Source organism: Macaca thibetana, chromosome 11 (assembly GCF_024542745.1).
Source record: "Macaca thibetana thibetana isolate TM-01 chromosome 11, ASM2454274v1, whole genome shotgun sequence".
In the NCBI taxonomy this organism is placed as follows: Eukaryota; Metazoa; Chordata; class Mammalia; order Primates; family Cercopithecidae; genus Macaca; species Macaca thibetana.
This window is the reverse complement of record NC_065588.1, coordinates 45,415,024-45,439,297: the sequence shown is the minus strand read 5'-3', so window position 1 is coordinate 45,439,297 and position 24,274 is coordinate 45,415,024. Positions and strand designations below refer to the sequence as shown.

At 47.2% G+C, this 24,274-nt stretch overlaps 1 protein-coding gene across 3 annotated transcripts; it reads left to right on the top strand.

Moving 5' to 3' along the window:
• The first annotated feature begins 18,471 nt into the window (after positions 1-18,471).
• RHEBL1 (RHEB like 1) lies at positions 18,472-24,032 on the top strand. Of its 3 annotated transcripts, XM_050748387.1 has the most exons (8): positions 18,472-18,711; positions 19,321-19,392; positions 21,700-21,767; positions 22,033-22,115; positions 22,202-22,258; positions 22,444-22,491; positions 23,287-23,368; positions 23,523-24,032. In XM_050748387.1, the coding sequence occupies exons 1-8, from the start codon at positions 18,660-18,662 to the stop codon at positions 23,610-23,612; spliced, it is 552 nt and encodes a 183-aa protein (XP_050604344.1). In that variant the 5' UTR covers positions 18,472-18,659; the 3' UTR covers positions 23,613-24,032. The 3 variants fall into 3 exon arrangements, with proteins under 3 accessions (XP_050604344.1, XP_050604342.1, XP_050604343.1); XM_050748385.1 differs by lacking the exon at positions 23,523-24,032 and having other exon boundaries at positions 23,287-23,510; XM_050748386.1 differs by lacking the exon at positions 23,523-24,032 and having other exon boundaries at positions 18,575-18,711; positions 19,253-19,392; positions 23,287-23,510.
• The last annotated feature ends 242 nt before the right edge of the window (positions 24,033-24,274 follow it).

Here is a 24,274-nt window from a genome sequence, read left to right as displayed (position 1 = left end):
GAGGACTATTTAGCCTCTCCCCCAGTGCCTCAGCCCCACCCAATAATTTTATTTTATTTCTTATTTATAAATTGTAATATAATGATTCCCTTGCCCAGCTTGCCAAGGTGAGGGGCTGGGGCATGGCATTAACACTGTCTGACACCGCCAGCCAGTCTGACATCTGACATTTTCCTACAAGGCGGGCTTCCAGGAGCTTACTGGAAAACACCTCCATTCAGAGGGTGATTCACCTCCAGAGAGGGGGAGAAAGGTGGCCAACCTGAGTTAACACCTTACTTCCGGCTTCCCCTCCTTCCTCAGCAGGGTCTTTGGGACCCCTTTCCTCCCTTCAGAAGGGGCATCCCAACCCATAAGCAACAGAGCCCACAAGAGTCGTACCCTTTTCCAGGCTGCTGTTTCCATCTCCCACCCAGAGAGGATCAGCATTTTGCTTCTGCGGCTGAAGGGGCCAGGGTTGTCTGGGGTGGGAAAGACTGTGCACACCCCTTCTCTGTTTATAGGGGCTCCAGCAGGGTTTCAGGCCCTTATGAGTACTGATACTCAAAACATCTAGTCCCCTATTATTAGCCAGTAGTCCTGGTCCCCATCCTACCCTGGTGGCAGGGCCTGGATGGGGTGGATGTTTTTTCTGATATGCCACTGGGCCAACTGATGATCCATGGGAAACCTGGCTAATAACTTGGCAATCCTCACATACTCGTGGCCTGTAAAAGGAAGGGGAGCACGGTAAGGGGATGGAATATTTCCTTAGGAAGGGCTGCTCAGAGAGAGAGAATGGGTTAGGCCTGGGTGTATGTGGGGGAAGTAGATTCCCTAAACAAAGGCATATCAGCATTACAACCCGAGCTCCCCTCCTGATCGCTGGCCCTGATTGTTGTTTCTACTGGCTTGGTCTTCTGCGCCTCCTCTTCCCTCTCCCATTATCACCAGCTGTGCTTCCCTAGCCTGGGTGTTTTTGGAACCTTTAGGTTCCAACGCAGTAGACACCTGGAATCCAGGCAGGCGGGTGTCCCTGAGTTAGGAATGGAAGCTCAGGAGGAAGCTGGGCTGCTCCAGAAGGGAAGTGTCTTGGGTGGAGGTGAGGCAGGGAGGAGGAAATAGTCCCCCTCCCTGCCTCACCTCAATAGGGGATTGTTGGTACCACCTGGAGCTCGCCCTTGTCAGCAGCAGAAGTGCGCGCCCACCGCACAGGGTCCCTGCTATACACCGCCCTCTGGTGGCCTTCAAGATAATTCTAGGCCTACGCATGTGGTTCTCTGAAACGGAAGGAAAGAGGCCTCAGACATGGAAGGGTGTACTGGACCTGCGCAAAGGAGCCTGCTCCCAGGAGGGGAGGGATGATGGGTGGGCCTTGTTAAGCTGCCAGTGCTGAGCCACGCATATCAGGAGCTATCAAGGAGTCCACCTGCTTCTCCTTGGGAAAGTCCTTCCAAACCATGGCACTTTTATATCCCTCCTGCCTAGTTTAGCTCTGTGGTTCGTGGAAGCTGCAGATGCCCTATTAGTATACCTGTAGTAGCCCAGATTTCCTTACATATCAAAGTTGCTGCCTCATGTCCCTCACCCTCATGACCCTTGAGTTCAGTTGTCAAGGAAGTGAAAGCATAATAGTGTTCCAGGTAGTGCTTGATAAAGGCAATATTTGGAAGCTGGCCAAGTTTACCTTTGGTGTCCTTCCACCTACTGCTGCCCTCAACCCACACTGGGGGTCTGTTGCACCTTTGTTTTTCCGTGTCTCAGAAACACATCCCAAGCTGTGGACCTTTCCTACTTTCTAAACCTACCCTTGTCTCTTTTTATCAGATCTGGTGCCTTCCTGTCATGTCACCACAGGTGATGACAAATCTGATAAACAAATTAGTTTTCCTATGTTGATGGGCTCCTTGGTTTTACTGCCCTTCCCAGGTAATCAGGTAATGCATATATATACATGTATTTTTAAACAGACAGGATCTCGCTCTGTCGCCCATGCTGGAGTGCAGTGGTGCGACCTTGGCTCTCTGCAGCTTCAACCTCCTGGGCTCAAGCAATCCTCCCATCTCAGCCTCTCAAATAGCTGGGACTACAGGTGCATGCTACTATGCTTGGCTAACGTTTGTATTTTTTGTAGAGACAGAGTCTTGTTACATTGACCAGGCTGGTCTTGAACTCCTAGGCTCCTGCCTTCACCCCACAAAGTGCTGGAATTACTGGTGTGAGCCCCTGTGCCCAGCAGTAATACATATATCTTACAGTTTTAACCTTTAACCATAAAATCATAATGGTGATGATTCCTAGCACTGTAATAAGTTAGCTAGGGAGATGTTTCAGGACAAGGAGAACTCATTGGTTTCCCTTAAACTACATTCTGTAAGTAATTTTCTAGGCTTGAGGTTTACCTCTCAACCCGCACTTCCTCCCTTCATTATCTTTATTCCTTTGAGTCCCCTCCTAGCTCTCAAAAAAAAAAAAAAAAAAAAAAAAATGCATGACTTGCCTTCAAGCAGCATCTCGGTGTAGCAGGTGGGCATATTCACTTGGCCATGCAATACCTCCCAATTGCAGCACATTTTACCATCAACAAAATAGTCAATGATGATTCAGCTTATAAGTCAGCCAGATCTGGGGATAATGATACCTCTGTGACAGGATGGTTGACAAGGATTGTGCTGGATGTGGAATAGGCACTCAGTAAATATTTTCTATTCTTTGGCCACTTCTCACTGACTTTGCTGCCTTCCGATTGCTTCTTTCCTCACCATTCCACTAAAAGCATCAGTCGTGCAAACTTTCTGGGGTTGTGTCACAGCACTTTCAGAAGCTGGAGGTATACTAGCAGCATTTCTGTAGTAGTCCAGATTTCTTTACATATTGAAGTTGACTCTTCATGTCCCTCACCTTTGTGACCCTTGAGCTCAGTAGTCAAGGAGGTGAAAACATAATGGGGTCCCAGGTAGTGCCTGAGACTACTTTTCTGAAGAAGTATAATTAAAAGTAATATTGTTTTAAGAATTTATGAAGCATTTTGTTATCACCCTGGCAATACCTGTCTGCGTATTGAGAAATCAGAGTTGAGAACCACTGCCTAAAGGTTTCAGGTGACTTGTTTATCTGCCCAGAATCCAGTCTTTTATTCCTTCTTTCCTTCCTTCAAGCAGGATTTACTGAACATCTGCAGTGTAGCCCTGTATTCCCCACTGAAAAACACAAAAGGTTAACAAACAGCTTCTTCCCTGGGGAAGTAGACATAAACACAGAAAATATTTAACATTGTTACTTAATTTGGATGAGTTGAACCGGTGGTAAATGCCATATTAGTACAGAGAAGGCCTTGAGGAGAAAGGAGGGCCTGACTAAGATGTTGAAGCATGTGTAGGCGGAGGAGACTGGAAAGGGCATTCCAGGCAGAAGGAACATCATGAGCAAGGACTCAGAATCTGAGATGAAGCCGTGCAACTTATTTAGAGCAGAAGACTGGAAGTGTAACAATATGTAGCTAATGGTTACTGAGAATTTAAGATATGCCAGGCCCTGCCCTGATATTTTACCTGCATTTTCTTTTCCCCCTCCCCTCCCCTCCCCTTCCCTTCTTTCTAGTTTCATTCTTATTGCCCAGGCTGGAGTGCAGTGGCATGATCTCGGCTCACTGCAGCCTCTGCCTCTAGGGTTCAAGTGATTTTCCTGCCTCAGCCTCCTGAGTAGCTGGGATTACAGGTGCCCGCCACCATGTCCGGCTAATTTTTTGTATTTTTAGTAGAGACGGGATTTCGCTGTGTTGGCCAGGCTGGTCTCAAACTCCTGATCTCAGGTGATCCACCCGCCTGGCCTCCCAAAGTACTGGGATTAAGGCGTGAGCCACCACACCCAGACTTTACCTGCATTTTCATTTAATCCTCACAATCACAATCTGAGATGGTGTTGCAGAAGAGGAAACTGAGACAAAGAGAGGCTTAAGTCATGTGGCTAAGTTACCACAGCCAGTAAGTGGCAAAATGAAGCGGGAGTAACAAGAAATAAGACTTGGGCCAGGTGCAGGTGGCTCATGCCTGTAATCCCAGCACTTTGGGAGGCCAAAGTGAGCGGATCACTTGAGGTCAGAAGTTTGAGACAAGCCTGGCCAACATGGCAAAACCTGTCTCTACTAAAAGTACAAAATTAGCTAGGCATGGTGGCGGGAGCCTGTAATCCCAGCTACACAGGAGGCTGAGGCAGGAGAATTGCTTGAACCTGGGAGGCAGAGGTTGCAGTGAGCTGAGATTGCACCACTATACTCCAGCCTGGGTGACAGAGTGAGATTCCATCTAAACAAAAAATAATAAATAAAAATAAAAATAAAAAAATCAGGCTGGAAAACATAGTGAGACCCTGTCTCTACAAAAAATAATTTTTAAAATTAGCCAGGTGTGGTGGTGCATGCCTGTAGTCCCAGCTATTTGGGGGGCTGAGATGGGAGGATCGCATGAGCCCAGGAGTTCAAGGTTGCAGTGAGCTATGATCACACCACTGCACTACAGCCTGGGTGTCAGAGCAAGAGCTCAAAATAAATAAACAAATAAATAATTTTTTTTTTAAAAAAAGAAATAAGACCACCTTGATGAATGGGGCCGCATCTTGTTGGACCTTAGCTGTTTTTCACCTTTTCTCCTTCCCTTCACTGAGTCACTATAAAGTCCTCCCAGCTTTCTGACAGTTATTTCTCTCTCATTTTCATTGGCTCCCTAACTAAATAGCTAGATAGCTCCCTAAAGCTATCTAGCCATCCAGTTAAGGAAATACATATACTGATACAGGTTTCTGGCAGGAATCTATGGCAGGCTGGTACGCCAACACAGAAAGCATAAGAAGACCCTTAGCTCTTTTTGGACTAGAGAAGGAGAGGGAAGATTGAACTTTGTTATGACTGAATGTTTGTGTATCCTCCCCCCAGCTCAAATTCATATATTGAAGCCTTAACCCCTACTGTGTCTGTATTTGGAGAAGGGGACTCTAAGGAAGTAATTAAGGTTAAATGAGGTCATAAGGGTAGGGTCTTGATCCTACAGGATCAGTGCCCTTATAAGAAGAGACACCAGAGTGCTCAGGTACTAGCTCTACCACATGCACTGAGGAAAGACTATGTGAGGACATAGACAGAAGGTGGCTGTCTACAAGACAGGAAGAGAGCCCTCTCCAGAAGGCACATCAGCTAGAACCTTGATCTTAGACTTCCAGCCTCTGGAACTGTGAGAAAATAAATTTCTGTTATTTAAGCCACCCAGTCTGTGGTATTTTGTTATGGTAGCTCTAGCAAACTAGTTCAAGCTTCCAGAAATATTTGAGGTAGAAAGAGGCTAGTGCTGAGACAGGGTCTCTACTTAGTGGAAGTAATCAGCTGTCCTTGAAAATAAGCATTACTGGCCGGGCGCGGTGGCTCAAGCCTGTAATCCCAGCACTTTGGGAGGCCGAGACGGGCGGATCACGAGGCCAGGAGATCGAGAGACGATCCCGGCTAACACGGTGAAACCCCGTCTCTACTAAAAAATACAAAAAAACTAGCCGGGCGAGGTGGCGGGCGCCTGTAGTCCCAGCTACTCGGGAGGCTGAGGCAGGAGAACGGCGTAAACCCGGGAGGCGGAGCTTGCAGTGAGCTGAGATCCGGCCACTGCACTCCAGCCTGGGTGACAGAGCAAGACTCCGTCTCAAAAAAAATAAAATAAAAAAAAAAGAAAAAAGAAAAAGAAAATAAGCATTACTTTCTTTCTTTCTTTTTTTTTCCTTTGGGACGGAGTTTCGTTCTTGTTACCCAGGCTGGAGTGCAATGGCATGATCTCAGCTCACTGCAACCTCCGCCTCCCAGGTTCAAGTGATTCTCCTACCTCAGCCTCCCAAGTAGCTGGGACTACAGGCATCTGCCACCATGTCCAGCTAATTTGTGTACTTTTAGTAGAAATGGGGTTTTACCATGTTGGCCAGGCTGGTCTCTAACTCTTGACCTCACGTCATCTGCCCGCCTCAGCCTCCCAAAGTGCTGGGATTACAGGCGTGCACCCGGCTGAAAAGTGAGCATTTCTGACCTAGAAACTCCACATGGTTATTTAATTTAATTAATTATTTATTAATTTATTTTTGAGATGGAGTCTCACTCTGTCACCCAGGCTGGAGTGCAGTGGCAAGGTCTAGGCTCACTGCAACCTCAGCCTTCTGGGTTCAAGTGATTCTCCTACCTCAACCTCTTAAGTAGATGGGATTACAGGCTCCTGCCATCACACCCGGCTAATTTTTTTTGTATTTTTAGTAGAGACTGCATTTCACCATGTTGGCCAGGCTGGTCTTGAACTCCTGACTTCAAATAATCCGCCTGCCTCAGCCTCCCAACGTGCTGGAATTACAGGTGTGAGCCACCTCGCCGAGCCTTTTTAAAAAAAAAGAAAGAAAGAAAGAAAGAAATTATTTATTTATTTATGTATTTATTTTGAGACAGGTTCTCACCCAGGTGGGAATGCAGTGGCATGATCACGGCTCATTGCAGCCTCAACCTCTCAGGCTCAAGAGATCCTCCCGCCTTATTTTTTGATTTTTTGGTAAAGATGAGGTCTCACTATGTTACCCAGGCTGGTCTGGAATTCCTGGACTCAAGCAGTCACCCTGCCTAAGACTCCCAAAGTGCTGGGATTACAGTTGTGAGCCACTGCACCCAGCTATTTATTTGTTGAGAAAGAGTCTCACTATGTTCAGGGGCGCAATCATGGATCACTGCAGCCTCGACCTCCCAGGCTCAGATGATCCTTCCACCTGAGCCGTCTGAGTAGCTAAGACTAAAGGTGCATGCCACCGCACCTGGCTAATTTTTGTATTTGTTGTAGAGACAGGGTCTCACTATGTTGTTTATGGTTGGTCTCAAACTCCTGGCCTCAAGCAATTCTCCCACCTTGGCCCCCCAAAGTGCTGGGGTTACAGGCATGAGCCACTGCACCTAGCCTACATGTTTATTTTATTTTATTCTAATTTTTTTTTAAAGGCCTGGGCATGGTGGCTCACACTTGTAATCCCCACACTTTGGGAGGCCGAGGCGGGCAGATCACCTGAAGCTGGGAGTTTGAGACCAGACTTACCAACATGGAGAAACCCCGTCTATACTAAAAACACAAAAAAATTAGCTGGGCGTAGTGGCGGGCGCCTATAGTCCCAGCTACTCTGGAGACTGAGCAGGAGAATGGTGTGAACCCGGGAGGCGGAGCTTGCAGTGAGCTGAGATCACACCACTGCACTCCAGCCTGGGTGACAGAGCGAGACTCCATCTCAAAAAAAAAAAAAGATACAAAATTAGCAGGCATGGTGATGCATGCCTGTAATCCCAGCTACTCGGGAGGCTGAGGCAGGAGAATCGCTTGAACCAGGGAGGTGGAGGTTGCGGTGAGCCAAGATGGCGTCATGCACTCCAACCTGGACAACAAGAGCGAAACTCTATTTCAAAAAAAAAAAAAAGGGATGGGGTCTTGTTATGTTGCCCAGGCTGGTCTCAAACTCCTGAGCTCAAGTGATCCTCCCACCTTGGCCTCCCAAAGTGTTGGGGTTATAGGCGTGAGCCACCAGGCTTTGCCTACATGTTTATTTTTGACTGTGCTTTTGTGGTCTCTGTAATATTGGAGGGAGCTTTCCTCTTTGGTTGGAAGACTGAGGCAGCTATCATGGGAAAGAAGGTGGTCAGGGTCTATTTCCCTGCAAGGAATTTTGTGGCCAATCAGCATATTGTCATTGTTGTTGTCTCTGTATATGACTTGGTGGATGTATACAAATAAGCATCTCCCTGAGAGGAGGTTATTTTCAGTTCATTAAAATTTCATGAGTACTTACTATGTGTCAAGTATTGTGCTGTGTGATGGAGATAGGACAATAGAGGCAGACAGGGACACAATCCCTTCTCCCCATGGCTCTTATAGTTCATCTGGCAAGACAGGCATAAATGGTTAGAGGTTGTTGAATGTGGTAACAAGTGACACTTAGACTGAGACCTGAAAGATGAGTGTGAGTTGTCCAAGAGGGAACGGCATGTGCAAAAGGTTGGATTTGGGGAGCAAGAGTAAGATGAATCTGAGGAGATCAAAGGAGCATCAGCAAGTTCAGTATAGCTAGAGGGTGATGTGATCTGGGTCTTGTATTTCCCAGGCTGGAGTGCAGTGGTGCCACCATGGGTCACTGAAGCCTGGAATGCCTGAGCTCAAGCCATCCTCCTGCTTCAGCCTGCTGAGTAACTTGTAGCTAGGACTACAGGCATGAACTAACTTTGTTTTCTTTTTGTAGAGATGGGGTCTCACTATGTTGCCTAGGCTGGTCTTGAATTATTGGTCTCAAGCAATCCTCCCACCTTGGCCTCCCAAAGCACTGGGATTACAGGTGTGATCTAGTGCACCCAGCTTGCTTTAAGGATTTTGAATATTGTCCTAAAGATGAAAAGTAATGGTAATATTTGAAGCAAGGGAAAAATCCTGCTGAGAGGAATAATCAAACTTGCATTTTAAAATGGAAACTGAGGCTGGGCATGGTGGCTCACGCCTGTAATCCCAGCACTTTGTGAGGCCGAGGTGGGCGGATCACCTGAGGTAGGGAGTACAAGACCAGCCTGACCAACATGGAGAAACCCCGACTGTACTAAAAGTATAAAATTCGCCAGGCGTGGTGGCACATGCCTGTAATCCCAGCTATTCGGGAGGCTGAGGCGGAGAATTGCTTGAACTCAGAGGTAAAGTTTGCAGTGAGCCGAGATCATGCCATTGCACTCCAACCTGAGCAATAAGAGTGAAACTCTGTATCAAAACAAACAAACAAAACAACAACAACAACAACAAAAACAAAGACAAAAAAACACGACTGGGTGCCATGGCTCATTCCTGTAATCCCAACACTTTGGGAAGCTGAGGCAGACGAGTCACAAGGTCAGGAGTTTGAGACCAGCCTGGCCAACATAGTGAAACCCTGTCTCTACTGAAAAAATACAAAAATTAGCTGAGCGTGGTGGCGTGTGCCTATAATCCCAGCTATTAGGCTATTAGGGGAGACTAGCAATTGGATAGGACTTATTTATTTATTATTATTATTTTCAATGGAGTTTTTTTGCCCTTGTTGCCCAGGCTGGAGTGCAATGGCGTGATCTCGGCTCACTCCAACCTCTACCTCCTGGGTTCAAGCGATTCTCCTGCCTCAGCTTCCCAAGTAGCTGGGATTACAGGCACGCATCATCACGCCCGGCTAATTATGTATTTTTAGTAGAGACAGAGTTTCACCATGTTAGTCAGACTGGTCTCGAACTCCTGACCTCAGGTGATCCACCCGCCTCAGCCTCCCAAAGTGTTGGGATTACAGGCGTGAGCCACCACACCTGGTCGGATAGGACTTTTTAGATAGCCCTTATCCCTATGTAGATTGGTCCTCGGTTGAGCATTTGAATGTCCTTGCTCTAGTTTCAATTACAAGAAGGAAATGCTCCCACTCCCACACGGAGTGTGTTATGGGAGCAGATGGTGGGAGCCATGTAGAGAAATTGGAGCAGGATAGGATAGGATAGGATAGGATAGGATAGGATAGGATAGGATAGCAATGGAACAGAATTGAAGGTGATACCACCAGCCCTGGCTTTGCTTCTCTCAGAAACTTGAACTGTGTCTTAACTTCTCTCTTTGGGACTGCAAAACCTAAGAACACAGTTGTCTGATTTCAAACCATATGATGTCCAAACAGAAGTCCTTTGAACTGGGTACTTCTTCTCTGTTATTCTCTTTTGCTTTCCAGCCATCCATCTAGCAGAGCCTTGGCTTAGCTTGGAGCTGACCGCCACAAGCTGAGAGAGAGCTGTCATCCTAAGAACCAGGCCTGGGGTGAACATTACAGCTGCCCAGGGAACAGCTGGTTAAGCCCCCAGCAGCTGCAGCAGCTGGGATTCCACCCAACATTTGATCTGGGATTAATCCCATTTCCTCCACACACATCCCATCCTTGTTCTAGTCCCTGGCTAGTCTATAGTATCTTGCAGAATCTTTGAGAACAGATATTGCAGATCTCTTCCTTAAATAGGCTGAAGACAAGGTCACCCACCTTCTCCTCTTGGAAGCAGCTGGCCCAAAGCACCTTGGGACCACTACAGAAAGGAGAATATAGGTTTCTCGCTCTCTCTCAGCCCTCTTTGACTCTCTATATATTTCAATAAATTGACTAGGATAGAGTAGTCTTTAAATTGCCTGATTTTCAATAACTCAGAATTGTCCAAAGATGAAGGGACTTCTTTGTTGAGATGGAAGGAGAATTTCCTTTATCTCTGAAAGACTGTACCAAGGCCTAGAAACTATTGGCGGGGTGTCTGGGGAGGATCAAACATCATGCCAGTGGTTATCACTTTTAAACTGATTGTTTCTCACTTAACTGTGATTCTACAGTTAAAAACAATAGGGCTATATATTCTACTTGGTTCCTATTCACCAGCTGTGTGGTCTTGAGTTAACAAAGGCTACCATTAGGTACTTCCATGAAGTTGGAAATGAAGAGATGCTCTGAGATTTAAACAAGGCAAATCAACACAGGAAGGCACAAGGCAGCTCCTCCCAGATCCAAACCTGACTCTCTCCCTTCCACAAATATTTATTAAGCCTCTGCAAATACTATTAGGCATTGTACTATGTTAAGGATTTTGATATTTTTCTAGAGACATAGGCAGTCATTTTAGTCGAATAAATTAATTTAATTAGGTTTTAGCTTGGAGGAGTCGTCTAATCAAATTTGGATTTTATTTTATTTATAGATGGAGTCTCACTCTGTCACCAGGCTGGAGTGCAGTGGAGCAATCTCTGCTTACTGCAAGCTCCACCTCCTGGGTTCAAGCGATTCTCAGGCATGCGCCACCACACCCAGCTAGTTTTTTGTATTTTTAGTAGAGACGGGGTTTCACCATGTTGGCCAGGATGGTCTCGATCTCCTGACCTTGGGATCCACCCGCCTTGGCCTCCCAAAGTGCTGGGATTACAGGCGTGAGCCACCGCACCGGCCAAATTTGTATTTTTTTTTTTTTGAGATGGAGTCTTGCCCTGTTGCCCAGGCTGGAGTGCAGTGGCAAAATCTCGGCTCACTGCAAGCTCCGCCTCCTGGGTTCACACCATTCTCCTGCCTCAGCCTCCCAAGTAGCTGGGACTATAGGCGCCCGTCACCACACCCGGCTATTTTTTTTTTTTTTTGTATTTTTAGTAGTGGCAGGGTTTCACCATGTTAACCAGGATGGTCTCGATCTCCTGACCTTGTGAACCGCCTGCCTCGGCCTCCCAAAGTGCTGGGATTACAGTTGTGAGCCACCGCGCCCAGCTAATTTTTGTATTTTTTGTAGAGACGGGGTTTTGCCTAGGCTGGTCTAGAACTCCTGATCTGAAGTGATCTGCTCACTTTGGCCTCTCAAAGTGCTGGGATTACAGGTGTGAGCCACTGCTTCTGGCCCCAAACTTGTATATTGATATGAAAATATCCATTTTCTTTTCTTTTCTCTTCTCTTTTTTTTTTTTTTTTTTTGAGATGGAGTTTTGCTCTTGTTGCCCAGGCTGGAGTCCAGTGGCGTGATCTCAGCTCACTGCAACCTCTGCCTCCTAGGTTCAAGCGATTCTCCTGCCTCAGCCTCCCGAGTAGCTGGGATTACAGATGTGCGCCACCATGCCCGGCTAATTTTTTAGTAGAGACAGGGTTTTACCATGTTGGTCAGATTGGTCTCGAACTCCTGACCTCAGATGATCCGCCCGCCTTGGCCTCCCAAAGTGCTCGGATTAGAGACGTGAGCCTCCGCACCTGGCTAAAATACTCATTTTCAATATAAGTGCCTTTATGATTACTAGATCCTCTTTTGGAACTTAGATATGATACCTAAAGGTGAACTCATCTTGTGGTCATGAGGTGACAAGCATAAGGGAAGAGTTAAGAGGACTGCAGGTACCAGCCCTGGCATTATGGAGCAACTGGACTGATGCTGCTTACCTCCAGCTTTGTTACTTCAGAAAAATAAATACTTATTTGTTTAAGCTATTGCAACTTGGTTTTTCTGTTACTAAAGCCAAATGTGTTCTTAATATTCAACTGACTACAACAACAGATTCAATATCAGATAGTTCAGGTTACTGTAGGTCAGGTACCCAAAATCAAGGTTTCTACGACAGATGTCACAGATGGCCTCATTGTCTCCCATGCAGGTGCAATCTGAGTGCTCCAGGGTGATGTTTGTAGTGAGGATGGAGTTGTAAGTCTCAACTACAGCTGTGGAAACCTGGGGGCTTGGTAAATGAAGAACTCCAGCTTGGACTTCTTGCCATAATCAATCTACTCTGTAGCAGATTGAAAAACAGAGCTACAATATTTTGCAGTTTCTCTCATGGAGAAATGGAGTCTATTTCCCCATGCCTTGAATCTGGGATGGCATTGTGATTTGCTTAGGCTACTAACATGTGGCAGAACTTGTGTTAAATGAGTTTCAAAGCCTAAGGCCTCAAGAGACCATGCATTGTCCTAACTTTGCCCTCTTGGGTGCTTCTGCTACCCAAGAAGAAGCAGCTCGGGCTGCCCCAATAAATGATGAGAGACATGTGGAGAGACAGAGGCCTAGCCAAGAGCCAGCACCAAGGCTCCGGACATGAGTGAGGTCATTTTAGACCTTCCATTCCCAGTGGAGCTTCCACTGACTAGTCACAAGAGTGAGTCCAGAGGAGGCAACATAAGAACCATCAATTCAACCCACAGAATCCTGAGAAAAATACATTGTTGTTTTAAGGCACCAAAGTTTGTTGTGGTTTGTTATGCAACAATAGGTAATTGATACATCAGCAGGGAGGTAAACCCATGACTGTGGAAAACAAAGAAGCCTTGAATACCTGTGCAATGGAGTCCATTAGAAAAGACATGCCATATAATTTGGATGCAAACAGAGTAGAGACATTTTTCACTTTTCCCAGAGATATTTAAAACAGTTTTCTGGGAACATCTTATCTTTATTTTGTCTCAGTTGTTTGAGACATAGCAATATATTATGCTGTCTTAGAAATGTTATTTCAGGCCAGGCGTGGTGGCTCAAGCCTGTAATCCCAGCACTTTGGGAGGCCGAGGCGGGTGGATCATGAGGTCAGGAGATCGAGACCATCCTGGCTAACATGGTGAAACCCCGTCTCTACTAAAAATACAAAAAACTAGCCGGGCGTGGTGGCGGGCGCCTGTAGTCCCAGCTACTCGGAGGCTGAGGCAGGAGAATGGCGTGAACCCGGGAGGTGGAGCTTGCAGTCAGCCGAGATCGCGCCACTGCACTCCAGCCTGGGCGACACAGCGAGACTCCGTCTCAAAAAAAAAAAAAAAAAAGAAATGTTATTTCAGGCCAGGCTCGGTGGCTCACATCTGTAATCTCAGTGTTTTGGGAGACTGAGGAGGAAGGATTGCTTGAGGCCAGGAGTTCAAAACTAGCCTGGGAGCGACCCCGTCTCCACAAAAAAAAAAAAAAATTAGCTGGGCATGGTGGTGCATGCCTGTATAGTCTCAGCTACTCAGGAGGCTAAGGCAAAAGGATCACTTGAGCCCAGGAGTTATGGGCCACAGTGAGCTATGACAGCACCACTGCACTCCACCTTGGGTGACAGAGTGGCACCCTGTCTCTAAAAAACAAAAACAGGCTGGGTGCGGTGGCTCACATCTGTAAACCCAGCACTTTAGGAGGCTGACGTGGGTGGATTGCTTGAGTCCAGGAGTTTGAGACCAGCCTGAACAACATGGTGAAACTCCATCTCTACTGAAAATACAAAAATTAGCTGGGCATGGTGGTGCATGCCTGTAGTTTCAGCTACTCAGGAAGCTGAGGTAGGAGAATCACCTGAGCTGAGGAGGTAGAGGCTGCAGTGAGCCAAAATCATGCCACTGCACTCCACCCTAGGCAATCGGAGTGAGACCCTGTCTCAAAAATAAATAAATAAATAAAAATAATAAAAAACAAAAGAAATGTTATTCCAATCCCATTTTTCTAACATTAGGATGAATTGCTTCCTTTATTTCTATTATTATATAAATAATATATAATAAATATGTTTATTATATATAAAATATTTATATATTATATATTTTAATATATATTATTTTTTGACTTATACTCAAGTTCTATTCTTCCTTTATTCGATCCTATTTTTGTGATCTTTATTAAATAAACCATTTATGCATTACTTTTTTTTTTTTGAGACGGAGTCTCGCTCTGTCACCCAGGCTGGAATGCAGTGGCGCAATCTTGACTCACTACAACCTCTGTCTCCCGGGTTCAAGTGATTCTCCTGCCTCAGCCTCCCGAGTAGCTGGGATTACAGGTGCCTCCCACCATGCCCGGCTAAATTTTGTAGTTTTAGTAGAGATGGGGTTTCACCATGTTAGTCAGGCTGGTCTCAAACTCCCGACCTCATGATTCACCTGCCTCAGCCTCCCAAAGTGTTGGGATTATGGGTGTGAGCCACCGTGCCTGGCCTATGCATTCCTTTTTAAAGTGATTTTTAATGAATATTTAATCAATACCTTGGTCCTAAAATGTGCAGGTTTTATAGATTGGCTCATGAAACATTTCTCTTTTTGTTTTTTTGGAGACAGAGTCTCGCTCTGTTGCCCAGGCTGGAGTGCAGTGGCATGATTTCGGCTCACCGCAACCTCTGCCTCCCAGGTCCAGATGATTCTCCTGCCTCCACCTCCCAAGTACCTGGGACTACAGGCACACACCACCACACCTGGCTAATTTTTCTATTTTTAGTAGAGACGGGGTTTCACCACGTTGGCCAGGCTGGTCTCGAACTCCTGACCTCAGATGATCCATCCGCCTCAGCCTCCCAAAGTGCTGGGATTACAGGCGTGAGCCACCATGCCCAGCCCTCGCTAACTTTTTTATATTTTAGTAAAGACCGGGTTTCACTGTGTTGCTCAGGCTGGTCTTGAACCCCTGAGCTCAGCTCAGGCAATCCGCCCGCCTTGGCCTCCCAAAGTGCTAGGATTACAAGCGTGAGCCACTGTGCCTAGCCTCTTTTTTTTTTTTTTTTTTTGACACAGGATCTCTGTTGCCCAGGCTGGAGTACAGTGGCACAAACATTGCTCACTGCAGCCTCAACATCCTTGGGCTCAGGTGATCTTTTCATTCAGCCTTCCAAGTAGCTTGAGACTACAGGCACGTGCCACCATCCCTGGTTAATTTTTCTTTCTTCTTTTTTTCTGTATTTTTTATAGAGACAGGGTTTCACCATGTTGCCTACCTAGGCTGGTCTTGAACTCCTGAGCTCAACCAATTCACCTGCCTGGCCTCCCAAAATCCTGGGATTACAGGCCTGAGCCACCACGTCAGGCCAAAACATTTATTTCTACTCACCTTGTCTTTTGCCTTTCTTTACTATAGATGTTGGAAAAGAAAATGCTAAAATTTCCAGGTTCCCTTACAGCTAGAGATGACTATATAAAACAATCTTGTTCAATGAGATGTAGGTGAATATCTGCTGTGAGATCTTCCCTTGCCAGGTAAAAAGAAAAAGTCTCGGCTGGGCGCGGTGGCTCAAGCCTGTAATCCCAGCACTTTGGGAGGCCGAGGCGGGTGGATCACGAGGTCAGGAGATCGAGACCATCCTGGCTAACATGGTGAAACCCCGTCTCTACTAAAAATACAAAAAAACTAGCCGGGCGTGGTGGCGGGCGCCTGTAGTCCCAGCTACTCGGAGGCTGAGGCGGGAAAATGGCGTGAACCCGGGAGGCGGAGCTTGCAGTGAGCCAAGATCGCGCCACTGCACTCCAGCCTGGGCGACACAGCGAGACTCCGTCTCAAAAAAAAAAAAAAAAAAAAAAAGTCTCAAGAGGAGAAAGCCCTTTGTCTTGGCTCTTTTGCTTTCTCCCTGATTCAAAACAGGAGAATTAAGATGGTTTAATAAGGAGACTGTTTACAAAGCTGTGGGCAGGGTATAGGGAGACCACAAGGGATAGAGCAATGCCCCAAGGTGAATAACAGAAAAGAGGCTGATACTGCTATAGGCCTGAAGGCTGAGGGGAGTCACTGAAAACTAGGAGACAGCTGTGTGTGTGTGTTGGAGGAGGCGGCTGCCTTGAGAGGTGCTGTGACCTTCAATGAGGGACAGAGACACTTCTTCCCTCCATTGAATCTCCTGTGTGTGCTTTCTTTTGGTTGAGATTCACTGAAAGCCAGGAGACAAGGCCTGCCTCCTGGACACAAATCTGGGTGGAAAAGAATGGAGAGTTCATCTCGACGGTACAAGCAGTATAAAAGGCATCTGTTTTCTTTCTTTCTTTCCTTTCTTCCTTTTTTTTTTTTTTTTTTGTGATGGAGTCCTGCTCTGTTGCCTGGGCTGGAGTGCAGTGGCATGATCTCGGCTCACTGCAAGCTCCACCTCCCAGGTTCACGCCATTCTCCTGTCTGCCATTCTCCTGTCTCAGTCTTCCAAGTAGCTGGGACTACAGGTGCCCGCCACCATGCCTGGCTAATTTTTTGTATTTTTAGTAGAGCTGGGGTTTCACCGTGTTAGCCAGGATGGTCTCAATCTCCTGACGTCATGATCCACCTGTGTCGGCCTTCCAAAGTGCTGGGATTACAGGCATGAGCCACCGTGCCCGGCCTATTTCTGTATCCTACTGTGCAACACATAGTAAGAGTGCCTGGCACAAAGTAGAATATCTTTTTTTTTTTTTTTTTTAGACAGAGTCTCACTCTGTTGCCCAGGCTGGAGTGCAGAGTGCAATGGTGTGATCCTGGCTCACTGCAACCTCTGCCTCCCGTGTTCAAATGATTCTCCTGCCTCAGCCTCCCAAGTAGCTGGAATTACAGGCGCGCACCATCACACCCAGCTAATTTTTGTATTTTTAGTAGAGGCGGGGTTTCACTATGTTGACCAGGCTGGTTTCGAACTCCTGACCTCAAGCGATCTGCCTGCCTCAGTCTCCCAAAGTGCTGGGATTACAGGCATGAGCCAGCACGCCCGGCCTACGGCTTTTGTGAACATTAAATGAGATAACAATAAAATGCACCTGGCACGTAGTATAGTAGAACTCTCTATAAATCTAGGTGATTTCCTTCCTTTCTTCCCTCCTCTACCAATCCTTCTGCAAGTCATTTTAACCTTAGCTTCAGAATATCCTGAATTCTCAACTTCATTCAACATGATCACTCTAGCCACGCCACTCTCATCTGGACTACAGGTAACAGTTTCTTCGCCAATCTCCCTGCTTCCTCTTGCTCCTGTTCCCCTCAAACCCCAATCCATTCACCAAAGCCAGGGAGATTTTTTAGAAAGACAATGTAGATCATGTCATGCCCCAGCTTAAATACCTTCAAGTACTTAAAATTAGCCCAGACTTCTTTATGTGGCCTGGCCTCTGCCATTCTCTTAGACTTCATCTGCTTTAGGCTAACTGGCTTTCTTTTTTTCTTCCCCTCTTCCTGGAATTTACTGAATTTATTTCCATCTTATCGCCTTAGCATTGGTGGATTCTTCTTTTGAAATCTGCTAACTGGTTCCTTCAGATCTTAGTTTAAATGGGGTTTCCTATGGGAGAAAGTATTACTAATCTAAAGTGGTCATCTCAGCCAGGCTCGGTGGCTCACGCCTATAATCCCAGCACTTTGGGAGGCCAGGCCGGGTGGATCACTTGAGGCCAGGCGTTCGAGACTAGCCTGGGCAACATAGCAAAACCCCGTCTCTCCCCAAAACACAAAATTAGCCAGTCTCATAACCCTGTCTCAAAATAAATAAATAAAAATTTAAAATGCTGTATTGTCTTTAAAAAATAAAGTGGTCATCTTTTATCACACCATCTTCTATAGCACTTAACGCTATCTGATATCTCCTTGTTGTATGTTTGTTTCCCCCTTCATAAGAGCAGACACATTGTCTTTCATGTCCATGTTCTGACCCCAAAGCTGGAGCAATGCCTGAAACACATAGTATATGTTCAGTATTTGTTGAAAAATGAATGTTTGAGGATCATGAGGATGAAGAAGAAACCTCAGACTACTTGATCATAAATTCTAGCAATTTCCGCAAGAACAAGAATTGCAGTTTGAAATCAGATGCTGGAGGACTGGAAACCTTGATAGGTCTGGGGCTGAAGGCTGGGGAAGCAGAGGGAATATATTGGAACTTCGGCCCTTTTCTTCGTATCTAAGGACCTCAGAGACCATGCAAAGGGCTAGAATCTTATGGCCAGAAACCACACAACGGGTATTTTCCATCCATAATTCTTCGCAGCCACTTCAGCTAGGCTGCAAATGAGCAAACGCCTTTAGGACCCCGGGTTCCTTTCTGTTTCTTTATGAATGAACCGGCTCCAGTCTGCGCACGCGCAGCTCCCAGTACTCCCGCTCCACGTGAGGCCCACCCTTCCCTCCTGCTGGCGGCACCGCCCTTACCCATTCTAATGGACCAATGGCGAGCGGCCTGAGGGGCGGAGCCCGGCGCGGCGCGGCACAGTAGTTCCCCCGGCGCCGGGCTCCCTCGCGTTAGACGTGCTGTGTTGTGATCACGTGGGCAGCTCCGGGCGCGGCGCTTGTTTTGGTTTCCCTCTAAGTTGCCCACGGCAGCTTCTGGGTGAGCGACTTTCCTGCACCTGCCCACACCCTGACCTCGTCTTCGGGCTCTCTCAGCCCGCAGTTCCGCAAGCCCCTGGGGCGGGCTCCTGCCATGCCGCTGGTCCGTTACAGGAAGGTGGTCATCCTCGGATACCGCTCTGTAGGTGAGTCTCCGCCCTGCAGAACTCGGACGCGCAGCAGCTTTGTGGCCAGAAGAGGCGCGCTGCCGTGGGAACGCGACCCAGGGAGGAATGGTGACATCGTAAGAATGGGGTTGTAGAGCGAGGATTGGAAGAGTGGAGGAATAAAGGTTGGTGGTGTGTGGAGGCTGCAGGAACCGCAAGCACTTAAGGCTCAATGAGGACCTGGCTGCGGTAATCTCAGAGTGGTCCCAGCGTTACTTTGGGGATAGGGGTGGGGTCACAATTTGAAAACCGGGATGCGGTCTCCGTGGGGACAGATAGTCGCAGGTGTCCTGGGGCGGGGCGGACTCGATCCTGGGGAATCTTGGATATTCCTGCGGGTAGGATGGGGTGGGGAAGGCGGCGGGAAAGGCTTCCTGCTGCGCTTCTGAATGCATCCGGTAGCCAAAGTGCGGAGACCCCGGGCGAAAAGACGGTGAGGGTAGACACAAGGGATAGGATTGCTTGAGGCACTCACAGACTGTGGTGTTAATTTGGGGTACCCTTTGGTCCTGGGCCACAGTCCGAAAGGACAGAGGATGTGAATGTGGATGGATGATTTGGATACAGCTGCCACACTGCTCCCCACAGGGAAGACATCTTTGGCACATCAATTTGTGGAAGGCGAGTTCTCGGAAGGCTACGATCCTACAGTGGAGAATAGTGAGTAGACTTCTCCCCTAGTGTGCTGGTGACGCGACCCGGAGGGATTGGATAGCCCACCCAACTCCATAATGTATTTCTCTGGTGCCAAGGGGCTGATTTATTTACACATTACATCTAATTTCTTCTTTAGCAATCCTGTTCGATGGATGGCTAGAGTATGGATTTTGCAGGATACTGAGTCTGGGATAGTTTAAATGTAGACATTAAGAACCTTAGTGTGGGCCGGGCGCGGTGGCTCAAGCCTGTAATCCCAGCACTTTGGGAGGCCGAGACGGGTGGATCACGAGGTCAGGAGATCGAGACTATCCTGGCTAACACGGTGAAACCCCATCTCTACTAAAAAATACAAAAAACTAGCCGGGCGAGGTGGCGGGCGCCTGTAGTCCCAGCTACTCGGGAGGCTGAGGCAGGAGAATGGCGTGAACCCGGGAGGCGGAGCTTGCAGTGAGCTGAGATCCGGCCACTGCACTCCAGCCTGGGCGACAGAGCGAGACTCCATCTCAAAAAAAAAAAAAACAAAAAAAAACCTTAGTGTGTCTTTCCAGTTACCTGGATAACTCCCTGGAGCTGATCTATCTGTGTCAACCCCAAGGTTAAGAATGTAAGGGGAGGCCAGGCGCAGTGGCTCATGCCTGTAATCCCAGCACTTTGGGAAGCTGAGGCGGGCGGATCGATTGAGGTCAGGATTTTGAGACCAGCCTGGCCAACATGGTGAAACCTCATCGCTACTAAAAATACCAAAATTAGCTGAACATGGTGGCACACACCTGTAATCCGAGCTACTAAGGAGGCTGAGGTAGGAGAATCGCTTGAACGCAGCAGGCAAATGTTGCAGTGAGCAAAGATTGTGACACTGCAAACCAGCCTGGGTGTCAGGATGAGGCTGTCTCAAAAAAAAAAAAAAAAAAAAAAAAAAAAAGGCCAGGCACCATGGCTCACGCCTGTAATCCCAGCTCATTGGGAGGCCAAGGCAGGTGGATCACCTGAGATCAAGAGTTCGAAACCAGCCTGGCCAACTGGTGAAACCCTGTATCTACTAAAAATACAAACAATTAGCTGGACATGGTGATGGATATCTGTAATCCCATCCACTCGGGTGGCTGAGGCAGGAGAATTGCTTGAACCCAGGAGGCGGAGGTTGCAGTGAGCTGAGATGGCGCCACTGTGCTCTAGCCTGGGCAACAAGAGCGAAACAACGTCTCAAAAAAAAAAAAAAAAAAAAAAAAAAGAGAATAAAAAGAATGTAAGCAGGGGGAAGGGAGTGGGAGGGATGAAGATAAATTGATCAATAGGTACAGATATATAGTTTGATAGAAGTAAGACTTAGTAGTATCAGTAGGGTGACTATAGCTTACAATAAGCTATTTTACATTTCAAAATAGCTATAAGAGAAGAATTCAAATGGTTCTAGCATAAAGAAAACACAAATATTTAAGGTGATGAATATTGCAGATATACTTACAAATTATATGAATGTATTATCACGTGTACCCTGAAACTTGGTGCATCTATTATTCATCAATAAAACAAAAGTAATTATTTTTCTTTTCTTTTTGAGACAGGGTCTCACTCTGTCATCCAGGCTGGAGTGCAGTGCCGCAATCTCAGCTCACTGCAACCTCCACCTCCTGGGTTCAAGCAATTCTCATGCTTCAGCCTCCTGAGTAGCTGGGACTACAGGCATGCACCATCATGCCCAGCTAATGTTTTGTATTTTTAGTAGAGACAGGGTTTAACCATGTTGGCCAGGCTGGTCTCGAACTCTTGGTCTTAAGTGATCCGCCCACCTTGGCCTCCCAAAGTGCTGGGATTACAGGTGTCAGCCACTGAGCCCAACCAACAATCTACTTTAAAAAAAAGCTGCCAAAAAAAAAAAAAAAAGAAGGTAAGACAGCCAGGTGCAGAGGTGCATACCTATAGTTCCAGCTACTTGGGAGGTTGAGGTGAGAGGATCGCTTGAGCCCAGGACTTCCAGGCTATAGGGTGCTAAGAGTGCACCTGTGAATAGCCACTGCTCTACAGCCTGGGCAACATAGCAAGACTTCATCTCAAAAAATATATATATATATATAATTATCCGGGTGCAGTGGCAGGCGCCTATAATCCCAGCTACTCGGGAGGCTGAGGCAGGAGAATCGCTTGAACCCAGGTGGCAGAGGTTGCAGTGAGCCGAGATCGAGCCACTGCACTCCAGCTTGGGCAATAGAGTGAGACTCTGTCTCAAAAAAAAAAAAAAAAAAGTCAGGGGACATACATTGCTGGCCCTATAAGGCACCTCACAGTCAAGTTTTCTTTTCTTTTCAGCTTACAGCAAGATAGTGACTCTTGGCAAAGATGAGTTTCACCTACACCTGGTGGACACAGCAGGGCAGGTACCAGTTGGGGTATGGTATCCAAAAGTGTCAGTTCAGCCCTCAGAGATGAAGTCTGGTAGTCTTTGTGGCTCATCTGTAAAGTAGTATTAAAAGCATTTTACCTGTTAAGAGTATGCAGGGCTCATTGGAGCTGCTCCATAAATACTTGTTGAAGTGACTATAGTAGGGCGTGCCCCAGGGAGGGTCACCTGGATGTTGTCCCACCAACCTTTGCCATCTGAGTGGTTTGGATCTAGGTACTGATGTTTCCATTTCTTGACAGGATGAGTACAGCATTCTGCCCTATTCATTCATCATTGGAGTCCATGGTTATGTGCTTGTGTATTCTGTCACCTCTCTACATAGGTAAGTGACCAAGGTTGTGAGTGTGGGACTTGGGAAGACCTGAGGACTGTCTCATAAAGTTATAGCTCCAATTCTTGTGTTTAAAGCTTCCAAGTCATTGAGAGTCTGTACCAAAAGCTACACGAAGGCCATGGGAAAACCCGGTAAGTGGCCTTGGGGGATAGGGACATAGTGTGGGCATGAGGGAGTAGGAGAGAGCAGAGGGGAGAATTGTCAAGTTAGAGAGGCTCGGATATAGATCCTGCCTGGTCTGATAAGGAGTCGTCCAGCCTTGATATAAGGAGTTGGGGAATGAGGGGATTCTGAAATAACTGCTGTTTCCTCACAGGGTGCCAGTGGTTCTAGTTGGGAACAAGGCAGATCTCTCTCCAGAGAGGTATGTAAATCTCTGCTACTTAGAGGAAAAGGAAGTGAAATGGACTGGGAATCAGTCAGGCTCTCATCCTGGCTCTGCCACTGACTCAAACAAGTCATTTCACCTCTCTTTGTCTCTAACCTGAAGCTTAAGGAAGATAATACTTCTATCTTAAAAGCCACAATTTCATATTTCAAGCCTCAGTCCTAGATTCACCCATTGTTCCTTTGTTTACCTATATTTTCTCTTTCCACAGCCCTCCTCCCAAAACTTGGGGAAATGGCGTGGGTCAGAGGAAGTCTTTTTCTTCCTTCTTTTTTTTTGAGATGAAGTCTTGTTCTGTTGCCCAGACTAGAGTGCAGTGGCGTGATCTCGGCTCACTGCAACCTCTGCCACCTGGGTTCAAGCGATTCTCCTGCCTCAGCTTCCTGAGTAGCTGGGACTACAGGCGCATGCCACCACGCCCGGCTAATTTTTTGTATTTTTAGTAGAGACGGGGTTTCACTATGTTAGCCAGGATGGTCTTGATCTCCTAACCTTGTGATCCACCCGCCTAGGCCTCCCAAAGTGTTGGGATTACAGGCATGAGCCACTGCGCACAGCCCATTTTCTTTTTAATAGAGATGGTATTTCACTGTGTTGCCAAGGCTGGTCTTGAACTCCTGAGCTCAAGTGATCCACCACCTCGGCCTCCCAAAGTGCTGCATTACAGGCATGAGCCACTAAGCCTCGCCAGGAAGCCTTGATTCTGAAGATTTTTCAGAGCACTTACCAACATTTCTATCCTCCATCTTTATGTCCCAAATTTGCTTCCAGAGAGGTACAGGCAGTTGAAGGGAAGAAGCTGGCAGAGTCCTGGGGTGCGACATTTATGGAGTCATCTGCTCGAGAGAATCAGGTGCTCGGCCCGAAGACTAGAAGGGTGGTGGTGGTAGCCGTGTTTTCCTTATTGTACTGCTTGGTGGGAATGTTGCAGGAATGGAGCTTTCACCCCAGAGCTGGGTGGTATTGGCACTGAACTGACTTTTGCCCTGAATCCTCTCCCCTTATAGCTGACTCAAGGCATCTTCACCAAAGTCATCCAGGAGATTGCCCGTGTGGAGAATTCCTATGGGCAAGAGCATCGCTGCCATCTCATGTGAGCCCTTGGGTGTGGTGTAACTGCCTTGTTTCTGCCTCTGGCACTTGCCATGTTCCAGTGGGGGGTCAGACCCTCAGGACTTCACGGGTATGGTTGCCAGCTGTGTTCCTGACCCCTGGACACACAGTGTGGCATCCTCATGTTTGCACACTTTCCCCAGGCTCTAGTGGCCTGGATGTCAATGTTTACAAAGGGGCAAGGACCTCTCATGGACACTGGCCTCTAGCCCTCTGTTTTTGCTAGATGAATTCTGTTATAACCTGTGGGGTCAGGATATGAGTCCTGGGCATTATTTATCCAGGACCCATCCTCTTGGGTGAGTTTTGGGTGTTGGCTGGGTAAGGGGAGCCAGGGACTTCTGAAACAGAGCTGGCTCCCTGGGGTGACAATGTATATATGCAAATAAACTGAGAAATCTTTTGTTGTTGACTTCTTTTTCCTGTGTGTGTGTGAGACGGAGTTTCACTCTGTTGCCCAGGCTGGAGCGGTACAGTGCTGCGATCTCAGCTTGCTGCAACCTCCGCCTGCCAGGTTCAAGCAGTTCTCCTGCCTCAGTCTCCCACAGGCACCCGCCACCACGCCTGGCTATTTTTAGTAGAGATGGGGTTTCACCATGTTGGCCAGGATGGTCTCGAACTCCTGACCTTAAGTGATCCGTCCGCC

Bases quoted from the DNA above. Each gene is read 5' to 3' on its own strand.
- RHEBL1 (XM_050748385.1), top strand. From the start codon at position 18,660: ATGCCGCTGGTCCGTTACAGGAAGGTGGTCATCCTCGGATACCGCTCT. The intron at 21,768-22,032 runs GTACCAGTTGGG...ATTTCTTGACAG, and splicing joins TGGTGGACACAGCAGGGCAG to GATGAGTACAGCATTCTGCC. The intron at 22,116-22,201 runs GTAAGTGACCAA...TTGTGTTTAAAG, and splicing joins TCTGTCACCTCTCTACATAG to CTTCCAAGTCATTGAGAGTC.